This window comes from Clupea harengus, chromosome 13, assembly GCF_900700415.2.
Source record: "Clupea harengus chromosome 13, Ch_v2.0.2, whole genome shotgun sequence".
Taxonomy (NCBI): Eukaryota; Metazoa; Chordata; class Actinopteri; order Clupeiformes; family Clupeidae; genus Clupea; species Clupea harengus.
Window position 1 is genome coordinate 12917428 of NC_045164.1, and position 26387 is coordinate 12943814.

Here is a 26387-nt window from a genome sequence, read left to right on the forward strand (position 1 = left end):
ATGTACACATACACACACTCCAACCCAAGGTATGCACACACACACACACACACACACACACACACACACACACACACACACACACACACTCATGCACATACATTGCTTTGCACACACACATTCTACACACACATGTCCAACCTCTGGTGCTCCTGTTGACGCGTCTCTCCTTCTTATCTAGTTCTTATCTGTGTTTCTGCTACCTGTCATATCTGCTGCTGATCTCTTTGAAATGAATCATTCAAACCATTCCAACCATTCAAAATGAATGGCCATGGAGCATTTGCACGTAGACTACGCTCAAGCCCACGCGTACTGTACCGCACGAGAAAGAATCTTCAATGTCACCACCTGACTCTAAGCTGAAAGTCGAGTCTCCCCACACTCCTCACTCCCCATCTCTGTCTCGCTATCTTTGGTTACCACCGAAACTGGGCACCGACAGGTCCATCGTCTTGAGTGTCAGTGACCCTTACGTCAGTAACTGTCTCATGCGGTCAAGGAATCGTTCTCTGTCGTTTTCTTTCACTGTCCTTTTAGGTGTTGAATCTGAACCATTTGTTTCTGCGTGCCCCGGCAAGCTTTCTTTCTTTTTCTTTTTTTCTTCCTTTCTTTCTCTCTCTCTCTCTCTCTCTCTCTCTGTCTTTCTCACTCTCTCTCTGAGCTGACACATCTGTTTCTGCTTCTGTCCCAGGTCTAATCTGACGCAGGACATTCAGCAGGGGAACAGGGGCTGTGAGAATGAGACAGCAGATGGTAGGTGGCCATCTTACACTCTCACAGCGCCGCTGGGAGCTCTTTCAGACTCCTCTCTCTCTCTCTCTCTCTCTCTCTCTCTCTCTCTCTCTCTCTCTCGCCTCGGCCACAGATCCGACTAGGACACTAATGAAAATGGGACATTCAAGATGCTCACATTAACTTAAGCCTGCAGTTAAATTACTCAAAGTGAAAAGAATGCCCCCTGCCTGCTGGGATATGTTTTAATAAAGATGATAGTGCTAATGTGTCTACTTTGATGCATTCTCATTTCCATGGCATCAGGTGGCTTTGGTGTGTACTGAAGTATGCTGAGTAGAGTATGAGTATGCTGTAGTCTGGGCACTGAAATGAGTAGAGCATTACCTCTCTGCAGCATTATGAAGTAGGAAATGACATAATAAGTGCATAGTTCAAGATGAAACATTCACCACCCCTGAAGCATACAGAGACATCTGAGTGGTCATGTGATGTCAGAGCATTTTCCTAATGACTCACTGTTACACGGTTATCTTGTGCCATGTGTGATGTCACCCGGATATAAGCCCACTCGCTTTAAACTACATTTGAATGTAGATAACTTTGTTGGCACGACATCCTATGAAAATGAGATAATATATGACGGCGTGCTGTTTCACATAATGTTATGGTTATGGGATGAATTGTCAACATCAACCTATGTGTAAAATGCAAACTGTAAAATGCAAAGATTTAAAGACCCTTTCTTTATTCTTTCTAATTTTCTCTTATCTGTCGTCTTCTCCTCGTCCCTCAGTCTTACAGCGCAGTCGCTCGGTGATGCAGGGTGACGACGTGCTGCTGCAGTGTGAGCTGAGCTCCAACGTGGCGTCGCCCGAGTGGACGCTGGACGGCGAGCGCCTGCAGGGCTACGGGCTGGACTCGGGCTTCCGCGTGGGCACCGACGGCCTGCTGCTGATCGCCGTGCGGCCCGAACAGAGCGGCCGCTACAGCTGCTTCGCCCTGGAGAACGCCGTCCGCGTCCCCATGGCCACCTACGACATCGCCGTCCTCACGGAACGAGGCCCGGCACTCCCGCCGCCCGAGCCCACGCAGCCTGACGAGGACTTCACCAGCGCCTTCTCAACCAAGCCTCCTCACGCTCACACCTTTCAGGCCCCCAGCCAGAGCTCCACCACCGGGGCCCCGCGCGGCACCACCAACGTCCCGGTCGCCCCTCCTCTGCCCCCCCGTTCGGACTTCCTGTCTGTAAAGAACATGGAGGCCATGTACCTGTCCCTGGTGACCATCCTCGGGGGCCTGTGCCTGGTGCTGACCGTGGTGCTGCTCTACGTGGGCTTCTGTGTGAGCAGCCGCCGGGGCAAGTACTCGCTGTCCACCGCCCAGCGCCACCGCGGCGCCCTGGAGCTCCGCACCGTCTCCTCGCACTGCAACGGCACGTGCCGACTAGGAGGGGGCGGCGTGCACACCGACGGCCTCCTCCAGATCGTGCCCGGCGAGGCCTCGCCCAACAAGGACCACGCGCTTCCGCCGGCCCCGCCCTTGCCCCCGCCGCCCTTGCCGGAGGCGGACTTCGCCAACGGGCTAGCGGCGGCGCTGCCCAGCGTGTTGAGGAAGATGAACGGGAACAGCTACGTGCTGCTGCGGCAGAGCGAGAGCGAAAGCAGCTCGCCGCTCTACTACTCCTTCACCGAGGAGCTCAACCGCATCCTGGAGAAGAGGAAGCACACACAGCTGGTGTCCACGCCGGATGAGAGCTCTGTCTAACCTATCTGCCTGCTCACAGTGCCCCTCTGTGGTTGGAAGTCTGAACTGCAGCCACCCCCTGTGAAAGAAGTTGAAAAGTGGGAATGCCGTGAAAATTTCAAACCCCCCTTAACCCTGCAGCTAGAGGTCCTACACTGACTGAACTAATTAAATGTCACATGCAAATTTTTTGTGTCAAAACATAAATTGGCATGAACGAACAACATTCACCACACAAATTGTGGGCTCAGATGTGAACAACGCACTTCAGAGACTTCCGAAGGAGACCAACCTTCTGGAGTTTCTATGGAGTATCTACCTCAGCCGTTAGCAGCAACCTGGCCATGTTCCTCTTCGTCCGTGAGGAAAAGTGAGACTGAGGGGGTCAGCAGGGTCACCAGAGGCTCAGCAGCATACGGACTTAGGAGTACAAAAAGGCGTGATCCTCAGAAACAGCCTCAAAGGCCATGGCTGCGGACCGAGCAGAACTTTGTCCTTAGGGAGTGTTGGGGCGGCACCGGGACTTAGCCGAGGCTAGGGGATGAAAGGAGGGCTTGGTTGAGAGACTCTGCCCCTGCTTTACTTATCCGCTCTCCAAACAGAGGCAGCTGGCCAAAAAGACACGCAGGACGTGCTCCGTGTCTAAACCAGCCGTCTGCAATACCATGTCTTTGTTCTTTTTAATGTCTTATGAAATGTGCTTTTTTTTTTTTTTTTTTTTGCTCTTGTAATTTATGATAACACTAACCACACTGATAGGAAGTAAGATAAACTGACAACTAACAGTGTAAGATCCACCTGAACTTGTCCATTTTAAAAGCCTATTAAGCAGACAGAGCCATTGTACATAATGTCCTTGTCCTTGAAGTCTCAGCAACACGAGAGACTTGGATGCTTACAGTATTAATCGTTTGGATGCACTTTAAGAGTTCTGGCCTTGGGTTTCTCAACAGTCACTTGTCAGAATTAAAAGGGACAGTTGGAGCGTGAAGTGACATTTCTGAACACACGTTCACAACCGTTGCTGGAGTATTATTATGGGATGGAGCAGCAGCACAAACACTGATCAGAACTGAGTGGGTGGATTCATTATTCGTCCGATGAATGGATTTGTACAGGAGCCACCAGACATCAACGACTAGACTTATATCAGCGAGCCACTGGATCACTTCGAGCTTGGCATGTCAAGCTAGTAACATGGATTTATAGGATAGCTTCCATATGGGAGCATTGTTGTTCACTCTGGGTAATCTGCTACTAGATCAGCAGACCACCTAGATGGCCAGAGACTCTCTGCTTGAAGGGGAAAAGAAACACACACCCCCACCCCATCTACACTTCCATGAGATCAGTCCTCCGCACGCACCCTCTCTTCCTCCATCCCTCCCTCCCTCCCTCCCTTCCGTGGGGGGGGGGGGGAATCAGTGGTGACTTGGTTTCCATAACAACTGCAAGTAGCAGAGGTAAGCAGATGTTGACCTGCCAGCTTTCTCCTCTTCTCAAATTAACTCGTCGTCGCTCTGCTCTCGTACTGACAGCGTCTTCGCTCTCAGCTCTCCACTCATGCTGGAGAGAGGGAGCTCTTGTTACGAATATATCACACTTCACCCGCGATGTTGGGGGGAGGGTGGGGGGGGGGGTCTAATTTGGCAGCACCAGCTGAGTAGAGGGGTCGCAAGGCTGCTATGGTGCTTGTGTTGTGTTGGCATCTGGCCAGGTATCATCTCTCTCTCTCTCTCTCTCTCTCTCTCTCTCGGCTCAGTGCTTTTACCTGTTGTGCTCAGCACGTACGGAGACATGGAGGGCTTGGCATGCTGTTACTTGGAGAGAGTAGAAGGAGGAGGGGGTGAAACAGCCTGATAGAGCTAGTTGTGTAGCTCCCCCACATCCTTCTCTCTCACATTTAATATCTCTTTCTGATATTGGAATTTCCCCCATTGATTCTCTCTCCCTTTCACTGATTCTGACTTTCTGCCGCTGCACTTGCTTCTCTCATTCTCACTCTCTCATTCTCACTCTCTCATTCTCACTCTCTCATTCCCACTCTCTCACTCTCTCATTCCCACTCTCTCATTCCCACTCTCTCACTCTCTCATTATCACTCTCTCATTCCCACTCTCTCACTCCCACTCTCTCACTCTCTCATTCTCACTCTCTCATTCCCACTCTCTCACTCTCTCATTCCCACTCTCTCATTCCCACTCTCTCACTCTCTCATTCCCACTCTCTCACTCTCATTCCCACTCTCTCACTCCCACTCTCTCACTCTCTCATTCCCACTCTCTCATTCCCAGTCTCTCATTCCCACTCTCTTATTCTCACTCTATCATTCTCACCCTCTCATTCCCAGTCTCACTTCTCAAGTACTCCTTCTTTCATTCTCATTCTCTCATTCCCACTCTCTCATACTCACTCTGTCATTCTCACTTCTCGAGTACTCCTTCTCTATCATTATCTATCTGTCTGCTCTCTTCCCTTCCTTCCTTCCATCTGGCTGTATTTCATTCGTTTTCAAACCTCTCTCACAGTTCCCAGCAGAGCACAAAGCCACAGATTTCCTGGCGGCACTCAAAGCCGAATGATTGTTCTCCTCCAGATGATATTTCATCCTGCCCTGGCCGAGAGAGTAGTGTTCAGATCCCCCCCCCCCCCCCTTGAGACATCCAGATAGGGAATGTGAAAAACCTTAACATGTGTGACTCGATCAGACAAGCCATCGCATGTTCAGCACAGATATCTATGGCCCCATCAGTTCTGTGCTGAAACCAAGAAGGCAAACCTACATGAAGGATATGAAAGGATAGATGTGAAATCGACAGCAATCGAGCAATGGTTTAACACTGACACCCAAATTCATGAATGAAATGCATCCGGATCAGTTGAACTGCTATTATTTTTAGGATTATAAACATCTGTGTCTACCTGTGTAGTTCAGTGAGTGTTGATGTTGATGACAGTGTGTCATGTGTTTATGCATGTGCAGTGTATGAGGCATCAAATATACAATCAGTCTGCACCACTATTTTTATTAACGGCTCAGCAGGCACTCTAACCATGGCATCCACTTATTATTTTACACACTTAAAGTTCCAAGAGTTTTTTGAAACGTGGTTTTAGGTTTTACTTATCCATATGAAAGTGAAAATATTCCATGATTGCGTCCCAGTTCCAACACAGAGAGCGACTTTACAAGTACACGTGTATGTCCACTCAAACATATGTGCACGTGTGTGTGTTTCTATAACAGGACCGTGTCTGTCTTCTCTCTCAGATTTGAGGAGTCGGGGGCTTCAGAGACATGGGGAGAGGATGCTTGTGACCGTAGACCAGCTCGGGCTGCTTCTGTCCCGTCCTCGGCTTCCATCACAGGCCACAGAGAGGTGCTCCAGCCAGCATCATGGAGCCGCCGTCACAGGGATGAGAGGATGCTCACGAACTGAATGGACATGTTTCATGGACGTGGGAATGAACAGTATTTCAAAGGGACATTGCATAATGCATTACTGTTATTATTGTTGTTATTCCACATGCCACTACGCTATGGTTCCTATCCGCCAATCAGGTTCTCAATCTCGCCACTACTCTGTGGCTTAACTGTGGATATCAAGTGTTCTTTACAAAAGAAAAGTCATTATATTTATTCCAGAATTCTTTTTTGTACGGTTTTATTTGGGTTCTTACTTGATGTTTGTTGTTTTATAGTTGTGTAAAACAGTTAAACACTGATTTGGTTGATAGTTGAGTTGCATGTCAGTCCTTTGTGCATGCATGTCTGTCAGTGAGTTCCCTGGGATGGGACACCAGCACACGTCCAGAGGCATCACGCTGAAGCGTTCTTTAGCCGTTAAAATCAGTCCCTTTTAGAGCCATTCATTATATAGAAATAACAATACAACACATTGCTATTTTTAGCTTGCATTTATCAGAATTCTGCAGAATATTTGATTTATGGAAGTCCACAGAACATTGTTAAAATCCCATCCACTAGATGGATGACAATACTCTGTGTGAGGTATCCTCTGGTAAGATTTATGTTGTTCATATGATGGCTGCTAGGTTTCATCGTAGCTTAGAATACTGCAGTGGGATCTCCACTTCCCCTTACCACATGTAAGCTCCCTCAAAATGAATACCAGGAGAGTTCTTGATGGATACCAATATACTGGCCATAATCCCCCAGTGAAATCACCAGGGCCTGGACATTAATACTCATTTCCTGAGAGGGTAGCTGTGGGAACAAATGTTGCTCACCAACAGAGGGGAAGAGGAGAGATGAGAAAGGAGGGGAGAGCAGAAGACAGGAGGAAAGGAGATGAGGGAACAGAGGATAAGAGTAATTAGAAGCTTGGCCCACAAGGGATCTGGGACCACAGGCTATGCTCCCTATCTCATTTTCTCTAGGCAAGCCAGGGCGAGCACACTAAGGACAAATATAATACATGATCCCCCTATACACACACACACACACATACACACACACACATACACACACACACACATACACACTTGTGTCTCCATGCTCTGTTAACATGTTAATACACGAGGTATGTCACTGTGGGTGCAGCGGGTGGGCGTGATGACTTATCTGTTTACACTGTAGTGGAGCGAATCCAGCGGTCTAATAAACACCTTCAACTTCAGCTTACTTTGGCTCTCGGGTCTTAACTCACTCCGGGAAGGAACCTGCGGAGGAGGCCTACCCACGTGCAAAGTTTCCAAGCAGCACAGCCTCCAACCCATAACCCAGCTGCTGGAGGTCCCCCCTTGGCTGGGTTATGTTCCACGGGAAAGGGCACTACTCGGGTTGCCTTTGAAAAGAAGGTCACTCCTGAGGAAAGGTAATGACTGTGTTGGACATTCCCCCCGCACCTTATTCCACTTGCAGAGTAGCAGAGACATTAAGAGGGGCTGTGGTTCCAGGTAACTCTTTCCGTGATGGCGTAAGGGCGAGGTGAGTGTGTGTGTGGAGGTAAAGTACATTGTTAAGTAAGCCAGTCATACACGGTGCCTCCCTCACTCCGTAAACAGAAACTAAACCCGGTTGTAATGGGGGTAAGTGTTTACTTAGGTCCAGCTGGAACAGGTTGTACTGCTTGGTACATATCTACACAGCTAACGTGTTCCTTAATGGGATGTATATTATTTTCCCTGTGTGGAAGAGAGAATTAGAATATTAGGCAAAACTATTTGGGTGTTGTTTGGAAAATGTGTGTGTGCATGTGAACGTGGGACATGTACTACCGATTTATTTCATTGATCAGTTTAAGACCCCAGTGCTTTGGCCCCCCCACTCCTGGGAAGACACTCCTTATTCCATATCTACTAACTGAATAACTGCTATTGGTCACGCAATGACACCTCCGCATGTAGATCACCAGGGCAGAGACGAGGGGGACTCCCCCACCCCATCTCACTTCTGCCTGATTCAGTCTGTCTGCACTGATGGACCTTGAGCTGGTTGTGTCATAACACACAGGGAGGCTCCAGGGGCCATCAGATGGGCAGAGTGTCAGGCGATAGTCCCCAGGCTCCAGGGGCCATCAGATGGGCAGAGTGTCAGGCGATACTCCCCAGGCTCCAGGGAAGATGAGGAGAGACGGCCTTTGGTAGAGGAAGAGTCTGTGAGTGTTGAGTCAGTCCTGATTGGGTAAGAAACAGGAGTTTTCAAGCAGACTGTGACTCACAACCTTACAAGTTGACTTCACAAAGTGATTAGTCTTGTAAGGTAAGACAAACCCAGTGAAGTACGGCGCTCAACGATTTTTGTACTTTAATTCCATCAATTCAAAAACATGTAGATTACCGGTATTTCAGTTTATCGCTCCATGAAGCCTGACTGGTGAATTCATTGGAGACCTACAGAAGGAGGAAAAAATCCCACCATAAGAGCTCCACACAGAACAAAAGAGAAGTCCTGCTTTTAAATGACGAGAGGTGTGTGTGAAATCACACTTTGCTTCAGTGCGCTGACGCCGACCACATACATATTGGCTACGCACTCAGCCTGTTTGTCCCATGGCTCACCCACTACAGACCCCCCTGCCCTCCATTGACTGAAGATGAACTGAGGCAGCGCAGGAAGCTGTGAAGGACCACGGGACCCAGGCATTTCCAAACCTGTCAGTCAACTGCCTCTCATGAATTTCCCCAAGGTGGTTACAAGTGGGAGCCATGAACAAGCGACCCTCTCGCTCCTCACTCTCTTTCTCTTCCTCTGCCCCAGAGGAGGGCCACTCAACCACTCTCCTTCCTCAGATGTATGCGCGGTCACTCTCTCGCGCAGCAGACATATTTGGCCTGTTCTGCCCTGGTGTTGCAGTGAGGGTCGGGGAGACTGCACCAATCACACCAACTGGAGACACCGGCTCTGCCAGATTCCCCCCCTCGCCTCTAATGAAACAGGTGCCGCAGATTCCTCGCTGTCTACGCTGGTTTATGACTCAGTCTAGTTTAAATTCCAAAGATGCAGTGTGTCGGAGCCACTGAGAAGGCTGAGTGCTGGTGGAAAAGGAAGGATTTTCTTTTTTCCAACTGGGTTTCAGACTAATCTCTTCAGCGAACAGTGTCCACTCCCCCTATCCTCACGCTTCCTTTCTTTCTTCTTCGTTCTCAGCCTCAGGTGCAGGGGATTAACTCTGTTTTAAGAACTCTTTCCGTGTAATGCGAGACGTCTGTGCTGAGTGGCGGCTACACACACACACACAAACACACACACACACTAGGAAGTGGGCAGTGCCATCTTTATACTGTGTAAAAGGTTGCTAGGCAACCATGAACAAAAGGGGAAGACAGAGAGACAGTCTTAATTTAGATGTATCAACTGTAGCCAGGTATCTGGCTGAGGTCCAGAAGACTGTATGGGATAGAGGCTGTCTGGTCTGTGGCAGGCGCTTTCCCACTGTGCAGGAACAGACTGCTGTATTCCACCCTAGTGAACAGATCCAGTCGAGATGGATCAACACAGATGACACAAACTGATCATGTTTATCTTTCATTCTCTGCCTCTCCCTGTTACACTCCTCTTGTGAAAGGAACATATTGCTCAGTCCTACCCACTAATTAATTTCAAGGTTATCCCACAGGTAGACAGAAGATCGTAATAAGAGAGTCAAGCGCCAAACAAACAAAGAGCTCCTGCTTTTCTTTCTCTACGCCGCATTGCAACTGCTGCCCACTCTATCTCTGTGTGTGTGTGTGTGTGTGTGTGTGTGGAGTTGCTCTGTCTTGCCAACATTCAGCCCACCATTCAGGCTGAACCTGTGGTTTCCAGGCAACGTGTCCCTCTCATTGTCGACATCAACAGACAGGATCCTGTCACGGCAACAAGTGTATGGTGGATCTTCCTTCTGAAATAATACTGAAAAAAAGAACTCCCTCTCTGACACTGAGCTCTGTTTTGACAGCACTGATTAATGTGCAGTATGTTGGTGGTGTGCCAGTGTTGAGAAGCCAAACAATCACTGAGAAATATTAGAAACAGCTTACTGCGAGCATAAATATTCACAACTGATTGTAATTTGGAGAATTCAGAGGCATAATATAGTCTGCCTAAATAAACCTTTGTGGGTGAAAGGTACAGAGCAAATATGAATGTAGTATTATATTTTGCAACTAGAGTTGTGTTGATTTGGCAGTTTGTTCAGAAGGGACCTTTGCTCATGGTGTTAACCTAGTGGCCAAAGAGGACTTGGCTACCTCAGGGCAGTGAATGACTGTGGGAAACTGACAACTGTCTACAGGAATGACATTATCAGCCAAAGCTGCCTCATGGCCAAACAGCTCAATCAATGTTCATGCACACAGACCTCTGTCCATGTGTTTGAAGTATGGAATGGGCAGAATTTAAAAGATTAGGTGGAAAACTGATTTAGTAATTGGTCATTTTTAACCAGTTGTCAAATCTGACAAGTCTATGACAGGTATATTACACACTAGAAAATGAAACGTGGTCCAGATATCATTCTTAGGGAACTCTCATTGATCACGCTTCAACAGTGTCATGGATACAAATCGTTTGCTTACTACGCCACCTAGTGGTTTATTATTACATGTACATGGAGAGGCACAGGGGAGCAATGACACACACTAAATTATTACAAACAAAATTAAATAGGAAGGGAAGTAATCCGAGTGATGGAAGCGTTCCTAACGCTGGGCGAAATGAATGGGCTGACGTTTTAGGAAAAAATATATCTCGGGTCTACATCGAAAAGATAGCGCAACGGCTTCCATGACACATGGTTTGTGTAAATTAAATAAATAATTATTATTGATTCTGGTGACCATAGTTTATTTTCAACCACAATTTGAACTATTTGGATTTTTTGGGAACTAGGGCCTAACATGTAGCTAGTAGTGCTGGTAGTAGTTAGTATAATGATGGTTGTTGGTGGTACAGTGATCAGCGTCGCAGCCTTGTAAACGGTTGATCGGTCGATTCCCGGCCTTACAGAATGCACTTGTAAGTAGCTTGGATAAAAGCGTCTGTTAAATACCGGACCTCTACCTTTACATGTCGTATGCGTGCCTCACCGGGCTGATCAAAATGCTGATTTGTACTGCCTGGCTGGCTAAATATTTTAGTAATATTAAAACGTCATACTGCATGGTGATAACCATTATAGGACGAGGCATGTGGAGATAGGGCACGTGACTCGAGTTGTAGTCCGTTTAAACGAAATGAGCAATTAAAAACAAAATGAAAGAAGGCTAAATATATTATTATTATTACTGTACACAACACTGAAAAATATTATTTTTTGATATGGCTAGGTAGTATGGTTTTAATCCGGTTGTTAAAAAAGAACCGAAGAACAGATCGCTCTCCTGTCCGTCCCTGACCAAGGACTGGACACGAGCACTTGGCTTGGTCCCCGGGCGCCATAAAAAGGCTGCCCACTGCTCCTGGCTGCCCGTGAGGAAGGACAGCTCAGGATGGGTGAAAAGCAGAGGACAAATTCCACCGGCGACAACTTCAGCATGCGTGTGTGTCCTGTGTCGCTGCCCAATGCACGGGTGTGTTGCGTGTCGTGCTGTGTGGCAAAATAAAATGACTTTGAAACAAACTTAAAAAAGAGTCACAAAATCTCTCTAAGCTCAAAATATACCAGGAAAACAGTTATGAATTGCCATCAGCACGAGTTTAATACAAACAAAATTGGAAAGATGGAGAAAGTACACTGTTTAGATTAAACAAAAGAGCCATGTCAAAGATAATGTCACTGTGGTGTTGTTGCGTGTCTTGGTCTATTTACCACGTAGGTTACATTGCCTTTTCACTCGGTTCCCTTCTGACAAAACACAACTTTCTTCACCCATGCTAAATAAATCAGTGTGATGGACTGCACAGAATTCACGCCAGTGGAGAGAGTAGGCAAAATTCAAAGTGACAAACATCTGCTACGTAACTTGTAAACACGCGCTCGTAGAGGAAGTGTCCCAGTGAAGCTCTCATGTTAGAGGGTTGGCTGTCACTCTACGTAAATACAAGTCCATAAATGCAAGACTAAGGCATAAGGCTTCTGGTACAAGTTAAATTACTCTTATCTGGGGTTTGTTCCAATAAATCTTCCAAATACGTTCACAAGTAATTTCCCGACAAGCCACATCAGTGTCCAGAGCACCAAAAAATACTATAGAACGAGATCACACTGTCCACTTCAGACATCGTGTCTCCTGATGTGTTCCTAGGCAGCGCACACAGCAATACCGAGCCCCACACGACACGCAGGTGTAGTGAGAAAGGAACCCGCAGATGGCACAGAAATGCCGCTGCGGCATTGGCGACGGCTCGGCGCAGGCGGTCAGGTAGTTCGGTCCGTCGTTCTCGCTCAACTCCTCCTCCTCCAGGAGAGCCTGGAAGTTTTTACGGAACCGCTGTTTGAAGTGATCGCCTCTTGTTTTCCTTCTCCTTTTGCCAGCAGATTCGTCGTTCTCGTCGAATTGTGGTAGCCGCTTGACGAGCTGCGGAAGACTAGCGTGTGGGTCATCCTGGAAATTATCCTTTTCCAATGCCTCGAGTTGACGATTCAAACGCCGCTGTCGCGTGGCACAGTCCAGCACTCGCCTCTGACCCGGATCCTGCGAGCGTACGGAAATCTTCTTCTCCATCTTTAAGTTGATATCAGCAGAATGAGACAAATAAATGTAGGCTGTATCCCTCGCGCATCCCCGAACAGAAAAGAAAATAGGAAATGACGTTTCTTGGTCCGTCAGAAAAATATTGTCGATGTGAAACACGAGTCTGAAAATGTCAGCTTTGCACATGTTCATGAGCTCTATCAAGCGATTTTACGCAAAGTTACTTTCATTTCACTCTGTCATTAAGCTTTATTTGTAGCCCCCATATTCATATACATGCCTATCCACAAGCGAGGCAAACTAAATATTTAATAATTTCGTAGTTTCCCACGGACATTGTAAGGATACACACGCATAGATGATTTGTTAGTTTGGCGGCAGATAGTGAACACATGCAGGCCAGGGGACATGAAAAGTTTTAAAATAAGTAGCATATGCACTGAATTAGAATGGAGAAACACGTGAAGAAAGAGAAATGTGATGCACCTAGTTGCAGTCATGCTGCAGGTAAACAGAGCAATTATCACTGTAATGGCTGTTCACATTTACTTATTTAGTCAAATTTCGTCATTTTTAAAAACTTCTATACTGTATGTAGTATAGAAGTGACTTGGTGTTTAGTTGTGCTACCTTTGTTTCATTCTTGCCATCTTTTGAACTTCATGCATTTATGTATTGGTGGGCTAATAGCATGCATTGCTGTGATTTGCAGATGTAAAGTGCTCAAAGCCATGCAGGGTCTTTTTCTGAGCCAGTTCGGACTCCCCTCACTGGTCCCGTGCATACACAATACACTGCACACACTCAGACATCTGTCCAGTTTTAATACTCACTATTCAAACCTGTTGAGTCATGGAGCCCTAGCAACATCCCCTGTCCTCATCCACATCAGGGGCTCCAGACATCACTCTCTACCCTCACTGCAGGCCCCTGTCAACCCTGTGACCATCACTGATATGAGAAAGTACCTGTCCTCCAGAGGAGTCCCCTTCCAGGATGGCTACAGTTGCCTGTGCATCGCTAGTCCATTAAAGGCTTCTTGTGGGGACAGATCTGGTGCTGCAGACAAGAGGAGCTTTGGTCTGTACATTGATAAGACCACAGGGAGCTTCCTTTGTATGCAGACACAGGTACAGGGGAGCTGGGAAGAGCTGAAGGAGTATGTGGCGCTGCTGCAGAGGGATGGGAATACTGCAATTCTGTCTCCACAACAAGCCTGCGAAAATGCTAGGAGTCTGGATAACAGACTGGAGAAGGAGAGGGAAGCCCAGGAGGGTCAAAAGATCTGGATGGCAAGCAAAGCGTTTTCAGATCTCCTGAAAGAGGAGTCAGAATATGTGAAAGCCATGTTTAGCATGAGCAAGATCTCTAGTGCCACCCTGAAAAAGTTCTGTGTGAAGTTCTACAGACCCACCCAAAGTCTGGTCTTCCCCTGGTTCAGCCCGCATACTCTAAGCCTGAAGGGAATTAAGATGGTTTCTGTTAGAGAGGATGTGGGCACCAATAACCTCTACACCCAGCTCACCCTCCCCAGACCAGCCAGGTACCACAACCTGTTCGGCCTCTCTCTGATCCAGCAATCAGATTCCCAGGTTGTTCTGACAGGCCATGAAGTGGATACTCTGGCAGTGAGCCAGGCTACAGGCATCCCCAGCCTGACTCTACCACGTGGACCCAGCTGCCTGCCCCCAGTTCTACTCCCCTACCTGGAACAATTCAGCAAGGTGACACTGTGGCTGGGAAAAGACCCAGCCTCTTGGGAGGCCTCCAGGGACCTCTCCCGTAAGCTGGGCCCTAGCCGATGCTGGCTGGTGCGGCCAGGAGAACACCAACCAAGCCCCAGGGATGCGTTGGCCTCCAGGGTGAGCCTTTCAGGGATCCTCCGTAACGCCGTCCCTGCTGAGCCTCAGGCAGTGGTCTCATTCCGTCAGCTAAGACAGGATGTTCTTGGTGAGATGAAGAACAAGGACAGGCTGGCTGGCGTAAGGTGGTCACGCTTTTCACAGCTCAACAGGATCCTCAAAGGACACAGGAAAGGAGAACTCACAGTGCTCACAGGTATGATGCTGACAGTCTGTATACATTTTAGTTTATAACAGTTACATGTGAATACACCATACAAATATCCAAGGCTACCCTCACTAGTTAGACCACAGATGACTCTTGATGCATAGTATATCAAGACTGAACCTTTGTGTTGAGTTGATTTCCTTTTCCTTTCCCAGGGCCTACAGGCAGTGGGAAGACTACTTTCATCAGTGAGTGTGCGCTGGACCTCTGCTCACAGGGAGTGGGGACGCTGTGGGGCAGCTTTGAGATCAGTAACGTGCGCCTGGCCCGAGTGATGCTCACCCAGTACACCCGGAGCAGGCTGGAGGACGAGCTGGAGAGGCAGCCGCAGCTGTGCCATACCTGGGCCGACCGTTTCCAGGAGCTCCCACTCTACTTCATGACCTTTCATGGGGAACACAACATTAAGTATGCACTAGCCCTACTCAAATCAGTCAGATGCGCACTCAACACAAATACAAACAATCAAACGTGCCTGTGATGTTTTTTTGTAATGTTATGGTAAAGATTAATCAGAATATTATTGTTATATCAAATCAATCTTATTCAAAGATTAGCTTAGAGTTGGATCAGAGAAATCTTGTGGAAATAATCCTTTACAACCACCTCCTGTGCTTGTGTAGGATTGTGCTTGAGACCATGAAGCACGCAGTGTATTTGTATGACATCAGCCATGTTGTCATCGACAACCTGCAGTTTATGATGGGACAGGAGAGTCTTCATGTGGACAAGTAAGTCAACCAGTCACGTTTATGGAGGAACCTTTATAAGATACTTAATTGAGAATGTTTTAAAGGTTTGAGTGTGCTTGCCATAGGTGATGCTGGTATCTAAAACCGTATCTTCTAGATTCAGTTCTTTAGCCCACTTGCTATAAACACATTTAATTGGTATGGGTCACCTCCACGCACACCTCTGGATATAAACTGATTTATCTTTTATGTTTTGCCTGTTGATGGTACAGTTCTTGATTATTATCAGTTCAGCAAAATTGTCTTCATGTCTGTCTACCTTATTTGTCCAGTGTGTCCAAAAAAAAGTGCAAATGTCAGCAAACCTTCACAAGGACTAGACGTGTAGATGCTTTTTAAAGCCACATTCTGTAACCTTTTGCTTTGTGATGGTGTGCTGTAGTATTTTGTTATGTTTCTATGTAATATAGAGTAGTGTGGTCACAGCTGTGGTCTCTTACGATGTGTTCAGGTTTGCACTGCAGGACCACATCATTAGTGCTTTCAGGCAATTTGCCACCAGCACCAGTTGTCACGTGACCTTGATCATCCACCCCAGGAAGGAGGAGGAGGGCAGCCTGCAGATGGCGTCCATCTTTGGCTCTGCTAAGGTAACCTCCACATGTCCGTTCATGGCCTTTCTGATGCTATTTGCAATTTAGCCAACTTAGGTACTTGGCAGCAAGTTTAAATAAATGGGCACCTATTTGTATAGGTCAAAGTCTCTAATGGCTTATAAGACAATTTACTAATGTATCTTACAAGTTAAAGTCACTGTATGCAAGTTTTTTTAAAGTATTTTAGGTAACTAGTTTTTATCGAATCTTTAAAATCCTTTTGTTGGCCTATGATCACACCAGTCATTCCCACTAGCCTAACAGGAAATTCACTTTGTGGTTATGGAGTTGGAAACCCCCAAACTATTAGAACAGCTTTTACTGCAGTATGCCACCACATATACTGCTGAAATACTTCTGTTCGCAAGCTAGGTCATTTTTATCAGTTCCATCTGTGCCGCTTTTGGTCATGATTAGCCAAATCTATTGGTTGTTAGGTAGTGCTAGTTACCACACTAGTTTTAGACAAAAGCTCTTTAAATTAGTCTTTTCCTCTGCTCACGTAGTACGAAGTATTAAAAGTGAGTTCTATCCTTGATGTGATGTTTTACAATATGTGATATTTTGTAACACATCAAAGCTTTTATTTACCTTTTTAATGAGCCTTGATCGTAATTAGGAGCTGCTGATTATTGTCCTGCTTTTACAGTACGTCCTTTTCCACCAAGGGCAGCATAGATCAGTTTCTTATTATCTGGTTTCATGATCAATGAGATTACTCCATGAGAGCTCGTGTAATTAAAGAAGATCAATGACTCATCGATTGGTAATAAGAAACAAGCTTGGTGCAAATTGCAGTACAAATGTACTCAAAGACAAAGTAACCCACACCATATATACGTCATGATGATACTTGGTAAGTTTCTTCTGACATGAAATGATTTTGAAAGCAATCAAACGGCCCTCATAAAGCATTAAGAGCTCCAATGGTGTTCATCTCCCATGGAGCACAGAAACTAAAGTACCAGCATGCACTGCCACGGCCACCTCTGTACTCTGGACAAAAGGTGCTTACTTGCTTCCTGTATTCACACATAGCAAGGTGTGTCATGACCTTAACGACAGTGTTTCATTCTCATTTTCACTACATCACTATGGTAAACAAAAAATATCGTTATCACAGTTTTGGAAATAATTCTGGTTCGTAACTAGGAAACACCCTTCAAAATGAATCTCTAAAAGTCAAACTGTTGTATATCAGTGCTCTGTATCAATGTCTTTAAAAGTCAAACTGTTGTATATCAGTGCTCTGTATCAATGTCTCTAAAAGTCAAACTGTTGTATATCAGTGCTCTGTATCGATGTCTTTACTTTGGACTCTACTCAGTGGTCATTATCATTGCATCATTTAAAAGATATATATAACTAACTAATATAAATAACTCATTTCTGTTCATTGTGCACCATGTGCTGTATAACATGGTGTGGGTGTATGAATATGACTGTGTGTATGAATATGACTGTGTGTGTGTGTGTGTGTGTGTTTTGTGTTGTTTCGGCTCCTTGTAGGCCACTCAGGAGGCAGATAATGTGCTGATCTTGCAGGACTGGACCAGGGTGGGGGGCACAGGTCGCCGGATGCTTCAGGTCGTCAAGAATCGCTACGACGGAGAAGTGGGAGCTTTCCCTTTGGAGTTTAACAAGACTACTCTCTCATTCTCCGGCCCCCCAGCCAAGAACCCGCAGCCACCACCCAAACCTCAGGGCAAGGTCAGAGGGGAAAGTTCAAAGGCTGTCAAGAAGCTTCTGCTCCTACAGACGAGAAGTTCACTGAATAGACCAAACCAAATAAAGGTGTGAAGGTGGTTCAAATGGATCACAGAGCTATGAACACGCCTGCACATGGGTAGGTAAGGAAGACAGCCATGTTCAGATGAAAAATGTTTCTTGTCAGGAAATTGGTTTGAAAAAGTTTCCTCATATACACATTTTGTAGCTGCTTTTAAAAAAATCACTTTTCAGCAATTAGAAAACGTGAACGGCATAGGGATGCCATTAATTGCTCACACTAAATAGAATGTAAATGAAGCCTCAGAGCAGAGGTTTAAACAGTACCTTTGAAATCCACACTACAGCTACCAGAAAGATTTCATTAGTTTAGATACCTTGGTCTCAACAGATTCAAATCATTTTTGAAGTGAGAAAATGTACGGCTTTTTCTGTGTGCAATTGCATGTATCAGATAATCCTTAGAAATACTTTATCTATTTATAAAGTACATATTTACATCACAGACACGTTATATTAGAGTTAGTCTACTACACCTAAACCAGTCTAGTAGTCAGCACAGCACAGTTAATTATATGAATAACAGTTAATGGCCGTTAACAGTTACTAATACTGTCATTTCATTATTTTATTTATTTCATGTAAGTCAGATATTTTTGCACACTTTGTTATCACAAATCAAGCTGATTTGGAACTCTGATTTTGGCCAGTTGAAAGCACCTTAAACAAATACTTGCCTCATAATCGTACATAATCATTTAGCATTGGACGGCACTGTGGTCTACATTAGCTATCCAGGCAAAACATTGTAATATCCTCCTGTATATGTCTCTATATATTCATTCAAATGAATTTAAATAATGCGGAAGTTCTATATTTTCACACATTTATAATAAAAAACAAAAAAATGTACATTGCACTTCCTGTGTCTGTCCAGTAGGGGTCAGGCTCTACCCAGCTACTGCAAACTACTCACACTGAAGCCCTATTGATGTTGATGAGATGGAGATGCAGAGGTTTTCTGAAGGCACTCACAGCCCCGTACAGACCTCACAGAGGTCACTGCCAGGCTGTGATACTGCTCTGCCTTTATTAAGAAGATTTATGCTAGGATTGCCCACCCCCTCTTGTTCTCTCAATACCTCCCCCCCCCCCCCCCGGATTAAAAGGCTATATTTATGCCTGAGCAGATTTAAATGGCTGGAACATTTTCAACACTGTGTGAGTTGCTTAGTAATAGGCATGGGGGTGGAGTTTGGAGATGTGTGACCTGTAACCGTTGGTGATAGAACTGTCTCTCGGTGACCTCACGTCACAATACAGGAACAGCTCACGGTGTGCCTCACAAGTAGACTGAAGCAGTGAGGTGAAATCACTGACTGAGCTTTCAGATATTGTTAATACCTAAGTCTGGTTGGGATAAAGGCTTAGTTGGCTGTTCCCAAATCAGTTATTTATAAGTCACAGTTGCACAAAGTGTTCTGCTCACATTTACCGACGTTGTGCCATAAATACACTTGTCCTGCTTCCTTTGTAGAATCCTTGGCCATTCCGTTGCTCATTGGTACTCCAAGTCGGCGCACTGATTCTTGGGACCTGTATTCCAGGTTGAACATTTTTCTCTGTGTCTTTTTATCGGTCATAACATGAATAGTTATGTGTGTTTCTATTAAACGTTATGGACGATGGATGTTCGTGTTGCCATTCCGGTATTGGTTTCAAGTGGACCGTGCACCCAACATTCTCATACGGTTGCTCTCCTAATTAGGCTTTGCTTGGCTTAGACACTCCTAGCCTGACAAACAGAATGTGAAACATATCAGGGTCTAGCATTGACCAAGCTGGAGAGGAAAGTCCATTTCAAGCCTCGGTGGCTGGAGCAGTCTTTGCTGGGCTTGAAGTGTCAGGGCTGTTCACAAGCAGTGGTTGGTCGTTCACATCTTGAAGTTGATCGCTTCGATTGACTCTGATTAGTTGTAATTAGTTAATAAATAAAAGCATACACAAGCCATGGCATCTCAGCAAGGATTAGACTCTCAATTGTGGGCCAAATCTGTCTTAATTGTTGAATTTAACATACTATGTATAACTGATCTTTACTCGTCTGGGTAAGAACCACAAAAAGCAATAAATATTCTCTTTGCAAATTATGACCAGGTTAAGTAGTTACATTTAAATGCATTTAAATGTAAAGGCCTGTTTCCCCCTTTGAATGCATATGAATGGTAAGGTAAAAACCTCACAGCTTAGTTGGACTATTGTGTCTATATAAGGCATACATAATGCTGTAATAACAACTACATTAGGACTGACCCATGGCGATGCGTGTCAAGCTCCATTAAATTTAAGTAGCTGCATTTGTTGCTGCCAGGAAGTTTCCAAATGCTTTGAGTGAATGATGCATTATTTGCGATGTGCTCCACCCTGCCATAAAAGTAATGAGGGGAGAATGTTACCACTGTGTTCAGCAAACTAAGCCCCTAAGTGGTTGCTGCGCAGTGACTGCGTGAGAGACTGCACGCCGTGGTTTTGACAACTGCAATTACCAGTCTGCAAAGCTGTGTTCTCATGAGTCCCCACAATGGGAGAAGAGTGAAGTTTAATTGAGTTAGATGATCCCACAATAAAACCCCTAGATTAGTGCTTATCTCACAGGCTGGTTATCTGCACCGCAGGATTTAACCTAGTTCATACACACACACACACGCACAGATGGTGCTTGAGACCTGTATTGGTACTCTGAGTCATTCTATCTTCCATCCCAGTAAATTGTCCCGAGGTTGGGTGGTAATATCCCTCAGGATTAGTGTCAGATGGCCCCAGGATGACTCCTGTTCCGGGGGATGGAGACTGAGAGAGTCTAGAGACTTTTTCATCTGTATTCAGACCTGAGCTAACCCCTGAGGCAAGCTGAGGACGCGTGCACTGACAGCTGGGGGAGTTTGGGATGTCCCCACACTGTACGAGTCCATTAGAGCAGGTGTGAAATGTGGCATGTTGGCATTTTTTTGGCTGCTTGCTTTTGGCCCAGAACTGACTCCTTTGAGGAAAATGTGCTACGTTAGTTAAGGCTCTATCCCACGACTTTAGCCTCTTTAGAACTCAACACAACCATACAGAGATTCAAATGATTAGATCTCAACACAACCATGCAGATATTCAAATGATGCCAAAAAATATTACCTTCTTAGTCTGTTTATTTATTTATGGCAGCTCTTAGCACGGTCATTAAGTGACCGAACAAGAACCTTCTGTTTCTCTTCAAACAGCCCATGAGTAGCCGACTCGCACGCGGCCAATTATCTGAAACTCAGTTTTATAGCACCTGTGTCTGTGGAATGCGTCCACAGTTGAAAGTTTTGATATTTTTTTTAACGCCAAATAAAAAAACATGTTGTGAATGTGACTGACTAAATGTTGTGAATGTGACTGACTAAACGAAGTCAGAGTCGGTAAAGTTTCCTGCACTGAGGGCAGTGTCTGTTTAATGGAGGAGACTCTGGAGAGGCAGGTTACGCTGACACACTGGGAAGGGTGTTGGTGTGTTTGTGTATATTTGAGTGAAAAAGTGTTAAAAGTGTTAATGCCACATTATGAGAGTGAGAGGACATGGGGCGTGAGTGTTCTTGTTTGTGTGTGTATTCGTGTGTGCGTGTGTATGTGTGTTTTAGGAGTGTCAGTGAGAGGTTAGCTGTGTTTTCACAACACATCGTCACAGTATGAAATCGGCGTGATGGTGTGTTTGAGGCTTAGGTGTGAGGTGATGGCAGGTCATTCACACATATAGCCACACACACACACACACACACACACACACACACACACACACGGCGGGACCACAGAGGACTAGCAAGGAGGGAGGCCACTGAGAGGAAGACGCTTGTCTGAGAAGGAGCTTAAAATGTCAAAGGTAGCCAAGGACTGCAGGGACAGGGACAGGGACAGGACAGGGGCTTTTCCCACCTCCTGTCTCCACTGAGTGAACACGAGAGCCCAGGGTGACTCGACTGGAAGCACAGATCACCTCCCAACTACGGGCAGGACCAGAGGAGGAATCATTGCCCCCTTTAGAAGAAAGGGTTCTGTAGTCTGTCACAACAGATGGACTCATGCAGTGTTTCTGCTCCAAAAACTCAATGTCTTCAAAAGGGTTTTAGCACTTAGAGAAGGGTGAACGGAGAGCCTTTTGGTTGGGTTGGAGCTTCTAATCTACACTGTTCTAAGGATTTAAGGATTTTATAATCTACACTGTTCTGAGGATTTAAGGATTTTATAATCTACACTGTTCTAAGGATTTAAGGATTTTATAATCTACACTGTTCTAAGGATTTAAGGATCTAGTGCTAGTAGAATGACATAGAGGAAAACAAGGCTTCATCAGAGGCAAAAATTCATTACATTTATTGAAAATGAAGTATTAATGATCACTAATTATTACTCACAACCTAACTTTACAAGTACGGTTTAGGGCTAACATATTTGTGAATGTAAAAGTAAATAACCAAAACATTCAGGGACTTCATTAAATTTTTTATATATGTTTATGTCTTTTATTGTTGAGTGTATTTGAGTGTGTGTTTTTGATTGGTCAGAAACATATTTTCAACATGAATTAGACATAATTACTTCAAACCATTGTGTTAATATTCAGGTTGAATCCCCTGTGAATTAAAAACAAAGTGTAACTGCTCCTGATCTTTCTCAATGAAATCAATGGTATGGTCCTAGATTGTTTCCACCAAAAAGGGGTGTGGCGATGAGAGTCTACTCTGGATGACATATTGCCGGTCTGATGTATACCTAGAAATAATGTGACTTTTGTCACTTGGTTGCTGTGACAACAAATTCAGAAGTCCTTGGAAAAGTTCCAAGGAAGTGTTGACTGGTTATTCTGTAAAGGCCCCTGTCATGTTGATGAATGATGCACGTTGCTATTGTGGCTGTACAGTCCATTTTCTTCAGAATCAGTTGATCCTTGTAAGTGAATCTCATACATTCCTTTGATGATTGTTTCTAAATGTGTATAAGTATTAGTAATAGTATATATTCTTCAGAACGGTTTTCATACCATTGACTTACAATTGATTATAATAATTAAAATAATTTAATTCTTTATGCGCATTAATTAAATAAAGTATAAAACAAATGTTTTAAGGTTAAACTATTACAGACTTTCTTCCTGGTTGTTTAATAGCCTTTCAGTTCACAGCAAGTTGCAACCGTGCCAACTAACTTGTTTCCCTTGTCACAACATTAATACACAAGAGCCAAGCCACACACTCTTCTGTGAAAAAGAGTGTGACTTTAAGTGTGAAGGGCACCTTACTCAAACAGCACCACCCACACGGCAGACAGGTTCTGGGTAGCGGGGGTCCCCGGTGGGGCTATAGCTCATCTCCACCCACCGGCTCTCGGCTGGAGTCCCCAGAGAGCTGGAGGTGGGAAGGGGGGTTGGACAGTAACTCAGCCCTAGTGGTCCACAGTCTGTGCTGGGGAGAGAGAGAGCCTAGGGGTGGGTGGGTGCCACAGGCCTTGTGTTTCAGGGGGAGATGTGGGTGTTATGGATTATTTGATCCTGGACAAAAGTGTCTGCCGTTCTCCCATATGCTCTATCTGTCAGTGTCCCGGAGGGTGTCGGCCACACACACACACACACACACACACACACACACAGGGTGCTCTCTTAGTGTTGTTCTGCTTTGTGTCCTTTGATGATCCAAACTTCATAATTACCTTGTTTGTCCCTTACACATGCATGAGTTGGGACCTTGAGTGTTTCTGTGGCTCAGTCACAGCAATCATGGTGTCTGACGTTTAAAAGGGCCTTGGTTCTAAAAATACGTTTGAAAACTTTCGTGGATGTTGTTTATCTCTTCACTTTTTCTTTCAGAAATCTAGAGCACATTTGCTCAGGCCCCCATAGCAATAGCCACATTTCCTTATATCTCCTAGAAATGGTCATATATATATATATATATATATATATATATATACATATACACTGGTCATACATATATATATATACATATACAGTATATATATATATAAGTATACACTGGTCATACATATCATATATATATATTTACCATCGCTAGGCAGCGATGGTAAAATAAGACATCGTGGTTAAGCCCTGGCAAAAGGAAGGTGTGAAATCCCACAAGTGGCTTTTCTGAAGTGGACTGATTGTCTGCGGCACGCTAGAAAACAGTGTTGGACCCAAAAGTGTCTGAGTGTGCAAGACTGGTGCGAGGTAGTTTCCAGCTTGTTTCAGACTAATTGCACGTTTCTTAACCCCAAATGCTCTGCACTCCCCTCACCCTGTGCTCTGTTATGATGGATGTCAATCTTCTCATTTAGCCAATAATTACCACAGACACTTTGTGGTACTTGCCCACTAAATGACTGAGTGGATTCTTTCTGTGTTTTCCCTTCCGCAGCTGTTTTGCTTGCGTCCTCTGGCTAAGCTATCGTAGCAGGCTGTGATTCACATAACACCATAAGACCACTGCTATCTGAAGGTCACCCATTTTAGGCTTGGCATTATCATGGCGGTGACCTTTGCAAAAATGACAAAAACAAACATCTTTTTGTTTCATGCCTGTTGGTACTTCTTCCCACTCTTTAAATGAGGGCAGAAAGTTTATCTGCTGTTGGCGATGACTGTTTTTAGACGTCTTTGGGGTTGATTCTCCATTTCATTATATTGATGCTGTGGGGCAAAACTATGATGTGGAGCGGTATATACACATATACACAGCACACACACACCGCACAAACAGACATATGTTAACACTCACACACATGTAAACATACACACACACACACACACACACACACAAATTCCCAAGCATAGACAGTCATGCACAGACACTCAATGGGATAATGGCTGTCCTCCTTTAGATGCCAGAACGCCTCCCTAACCCTGGTGCTGGGTTGTCTTCCACACAGCTGGTTTCTATCTCCATAATGAACATTTGATTCAGCCTCTCTCTCTCTCTCACAAGAGCTCTATTATGATGAGGTGCGCTGTCGCAGAGACTGAGCCCTGGACATCTTGAAAAATCTGACACGACAACAAAGTGCCTGCGTCCCTCTGGACCACACGATGGAAATCTGCATAGGCCTTTGGAATAAAGATCTTGATCTCCTTTTTGCTATTCTCTCTATCCCCCTCACTTTCTCTCTATGTCTTTGTCTCTCACTATCTATCTGTCTCTTTTCTCTTACAGTCGTCCTCTTTCTCTCTCTCTCTCTTTCTCTCTCCCTCTCTTTCTCTCTTTCTCTCTCTCTCATTCTCTTTCTGATTGTCTCCACACAAAGAGCCTTTGAGAGAATGGGCGCTGTAGTCAGGAATGTGAGGTATCCGTGTGACGATCTGGCTCTGTCTCCACAGGGCTTTTAGCGGCTGGATCCTGACGCAGAGGCAGCCCCTCGTTTGGGAACGCTCCAGGGAGAGGCTTAGACACCGCACCGCACCGCACCGCGGGAAAACAGACCCCGGCATTTCAGATTCGTGCCTTCTGGAACTCTCCACATCAGGAGAATGGCGACACAATTTTGTTTTTCCAGAGTCTCACATGCAGAACATGACCGTGAGAACAGAGAGGTCTGGTTAACCGTGCCTGGCTTGGCCTGGGGGCTGGGGGCTGGTGATTCAGGGGTGGGGGTGGAGGCTTTTTTTCTGGTGGTGATGAAAGCGTGGTAAATTAACCTCGGAGAATAATAAAGTTTAAGGTATGGAGCAAAAGAGAGAGGTATGTATGGAGAGAGGGAGAGAGAGAGAGAGAGAGAGAGAGAGAGATATGTATGGAGAGAGTGTGAGAGAGAGAGAGAGGAAAGGATGGAGGGGAAAAGGTTGAACAGCTGTGTGTTATTCCTCAGCTATAAAATGCTTATGTGGATTTTCCCACAGATCTGAATGGCCAGGTGCTAGTAACAATACACACACACACACACACACACACACACATACATACACACACACACACACACACACACACACACACACACACAAATATGGCAGCTGTGTCTGAGGGGACTATGTGACATGTGCCTCACACCACTGTGTAAACATCACAGATGATGCATTCTCCACAGTGTACACACACTCACACACATGCATGTTTAAATAACGCGATACACACACATACCACACAGCACACACACGCAATCATTTTACCGTCATGAGAATAATCATGTTGGCATATGCACTCGCATGCATAAATATAAGAGCATCACAATAATGGAAACGCACACATTTTCCACCCTTATGGCCACACACATATACACACTCTCTCTCTCTCTCTCTCTCTCTCTCTCTCTCTCTTTCTCTCTCTGTCTGTCTCACAAACACACACACACTCGCTCTCTCTCTGCCTCACACACAGACACACATGCACTACATACATTTCATATCGACTGCTTACATTTTCGGTCACACAACAATAAGCTTATTCACATGGAACGTGCAGCCCCACATACTCAACCTCACATACTCAACCTCACATACTCACAAGTAAAAATAGTCAGCAGGACTGTTTGAATTCTTTCGATCCTCCATGGAGTTAGCATCTGGTACAGTGCTACACCTCCAGTCCTCAGAGGCTCAGGCCAGAAATAGGAAAAGGAGCCGGGTTTGATTACATGCGCTTGCCTCTGAAGTGAATCTGTTTGATGTCTC

The 26387-nt window shown here is 45.3% G+C and overlaps 3 protein-coding genes across 5 annotated transcripts in view; 2 read left to right on the plus strand and 1 right to left on the minus strand.

Moving 5' to 3' along the window:
• Positions 1 to 7126, plus strand: part of sema4ga (sema domain, immunoglobulin domain (Ig), transmembrane domain (TM) and short cytoplasmic domain, (semaphorin) 4Ga) — a 39368-nt gene extending 32242 nt beyond the window's left edge. Inside the window, exons 14-16 of the mRNA XM_012840375.3 lie at positions 695 to 756; positions 1532 to 3944; positions 5753 to 7126. Coding sequence (XP_012695829.2) covers positions 695 to 756; positions 1532 to 2502 — 1033 coding nt within the window. The 3' untranslated portion in view covers positions 2503 to 3944; positions 5753 to 7126. The remainder of the gene's footprint in view (positions 1 to 694; positions 757 to 1531; positions 3945 to 5752) is intronic.
• Positions 7127 to 11602: 4476 nt separating this feature from the next.
• znhit1 (zinc finger, HIT-type containing 1) lies at positions 11603 to 12688 on the minus strand. The gene has a single exon (XM_031579318.2). The coding sequence runs from the start codon at positions 12589 to 12591 to the stop codon at positions 12127 to 12129; it is 465 nt and encodes a 154-aa protein (XP_031435178.1). The 5' UTR covers positions 12592 to 12688; the 3' UTR covers positions 11603 to 12126.
• Positions 12667 to 19478, plus strand: LOC105911559 (twinkle protein, mitochondrial-like). Of its 3 annotated transcripts, XM_031579317.2 has the most exons (6): positions 12667 to 13068; positions 13274 to 14619; positions 14787 to 15039; positions 15255 to 15362; positions 15835 to 15973; positions 17489 to 19478. In XM_031579317.2, the coding sequence occupies exons 2-6, from the start codon at positions 13293 to 13295 to the stop codon at positions 17777 to 17779; spliced, it is 2118 nt and encodes a 705-aa protein (XP_031435177.1). In that variant the 5' UTR covers positions 12667 to 13068; positions 13274 to 13292; the 3' UTR covers positions 17780 to 19478. The 3 variants fall into 3 exon arrangements, with proteins under 3 accessions (XP_031435177.1, XP_031435175.1, XP_031435176.1); XM_031579315.2 differs by lacking the exon at positions 12667 to 13068 and having other exon boundaries at positions 13151 to 14619; XM_031579316.2 differs by lacking the exon at positions 12667 to 13068 and having other exon boundaries at positions 13151 to 14619; positions 17525 to 19478.
• The last annotated feature ends 6909 nt before the right edge of the window (positions 19479 to 26387 follow it).

Bases quoted from the DNA above. Each gene is read 5' to 3' on its own strand.
- znhit1 (XM_031579318.2), bottom strand. From the start codon at position 12,591: ATGGAGAAGAAGATTTCCGTACGCTCGCAGGATCCGGGTCAGAGGCGA.
- LOC105911559 (XM_031579315.2), top strand. From the start codon at position 13,224: ATGCATTTATGTATTGGTGGGCTAATAGCATGCATTGCTGTGATTTGC. The intron at 14,620-14,786 runs GTATGATGCTGA...TTCCTTTCCCAG, and splicing joins AGAACTCACAGTGCTCACAG to GGCCTACAGGCAGTGGGAAG. The intron at 15,974-17,488 runs GTAACCTCCACA...GGCTCCTTGTAG, and splicing joins CCATCTTTGGCTCTGCTAAG to GCCACTCAGGAGGCAGATAA.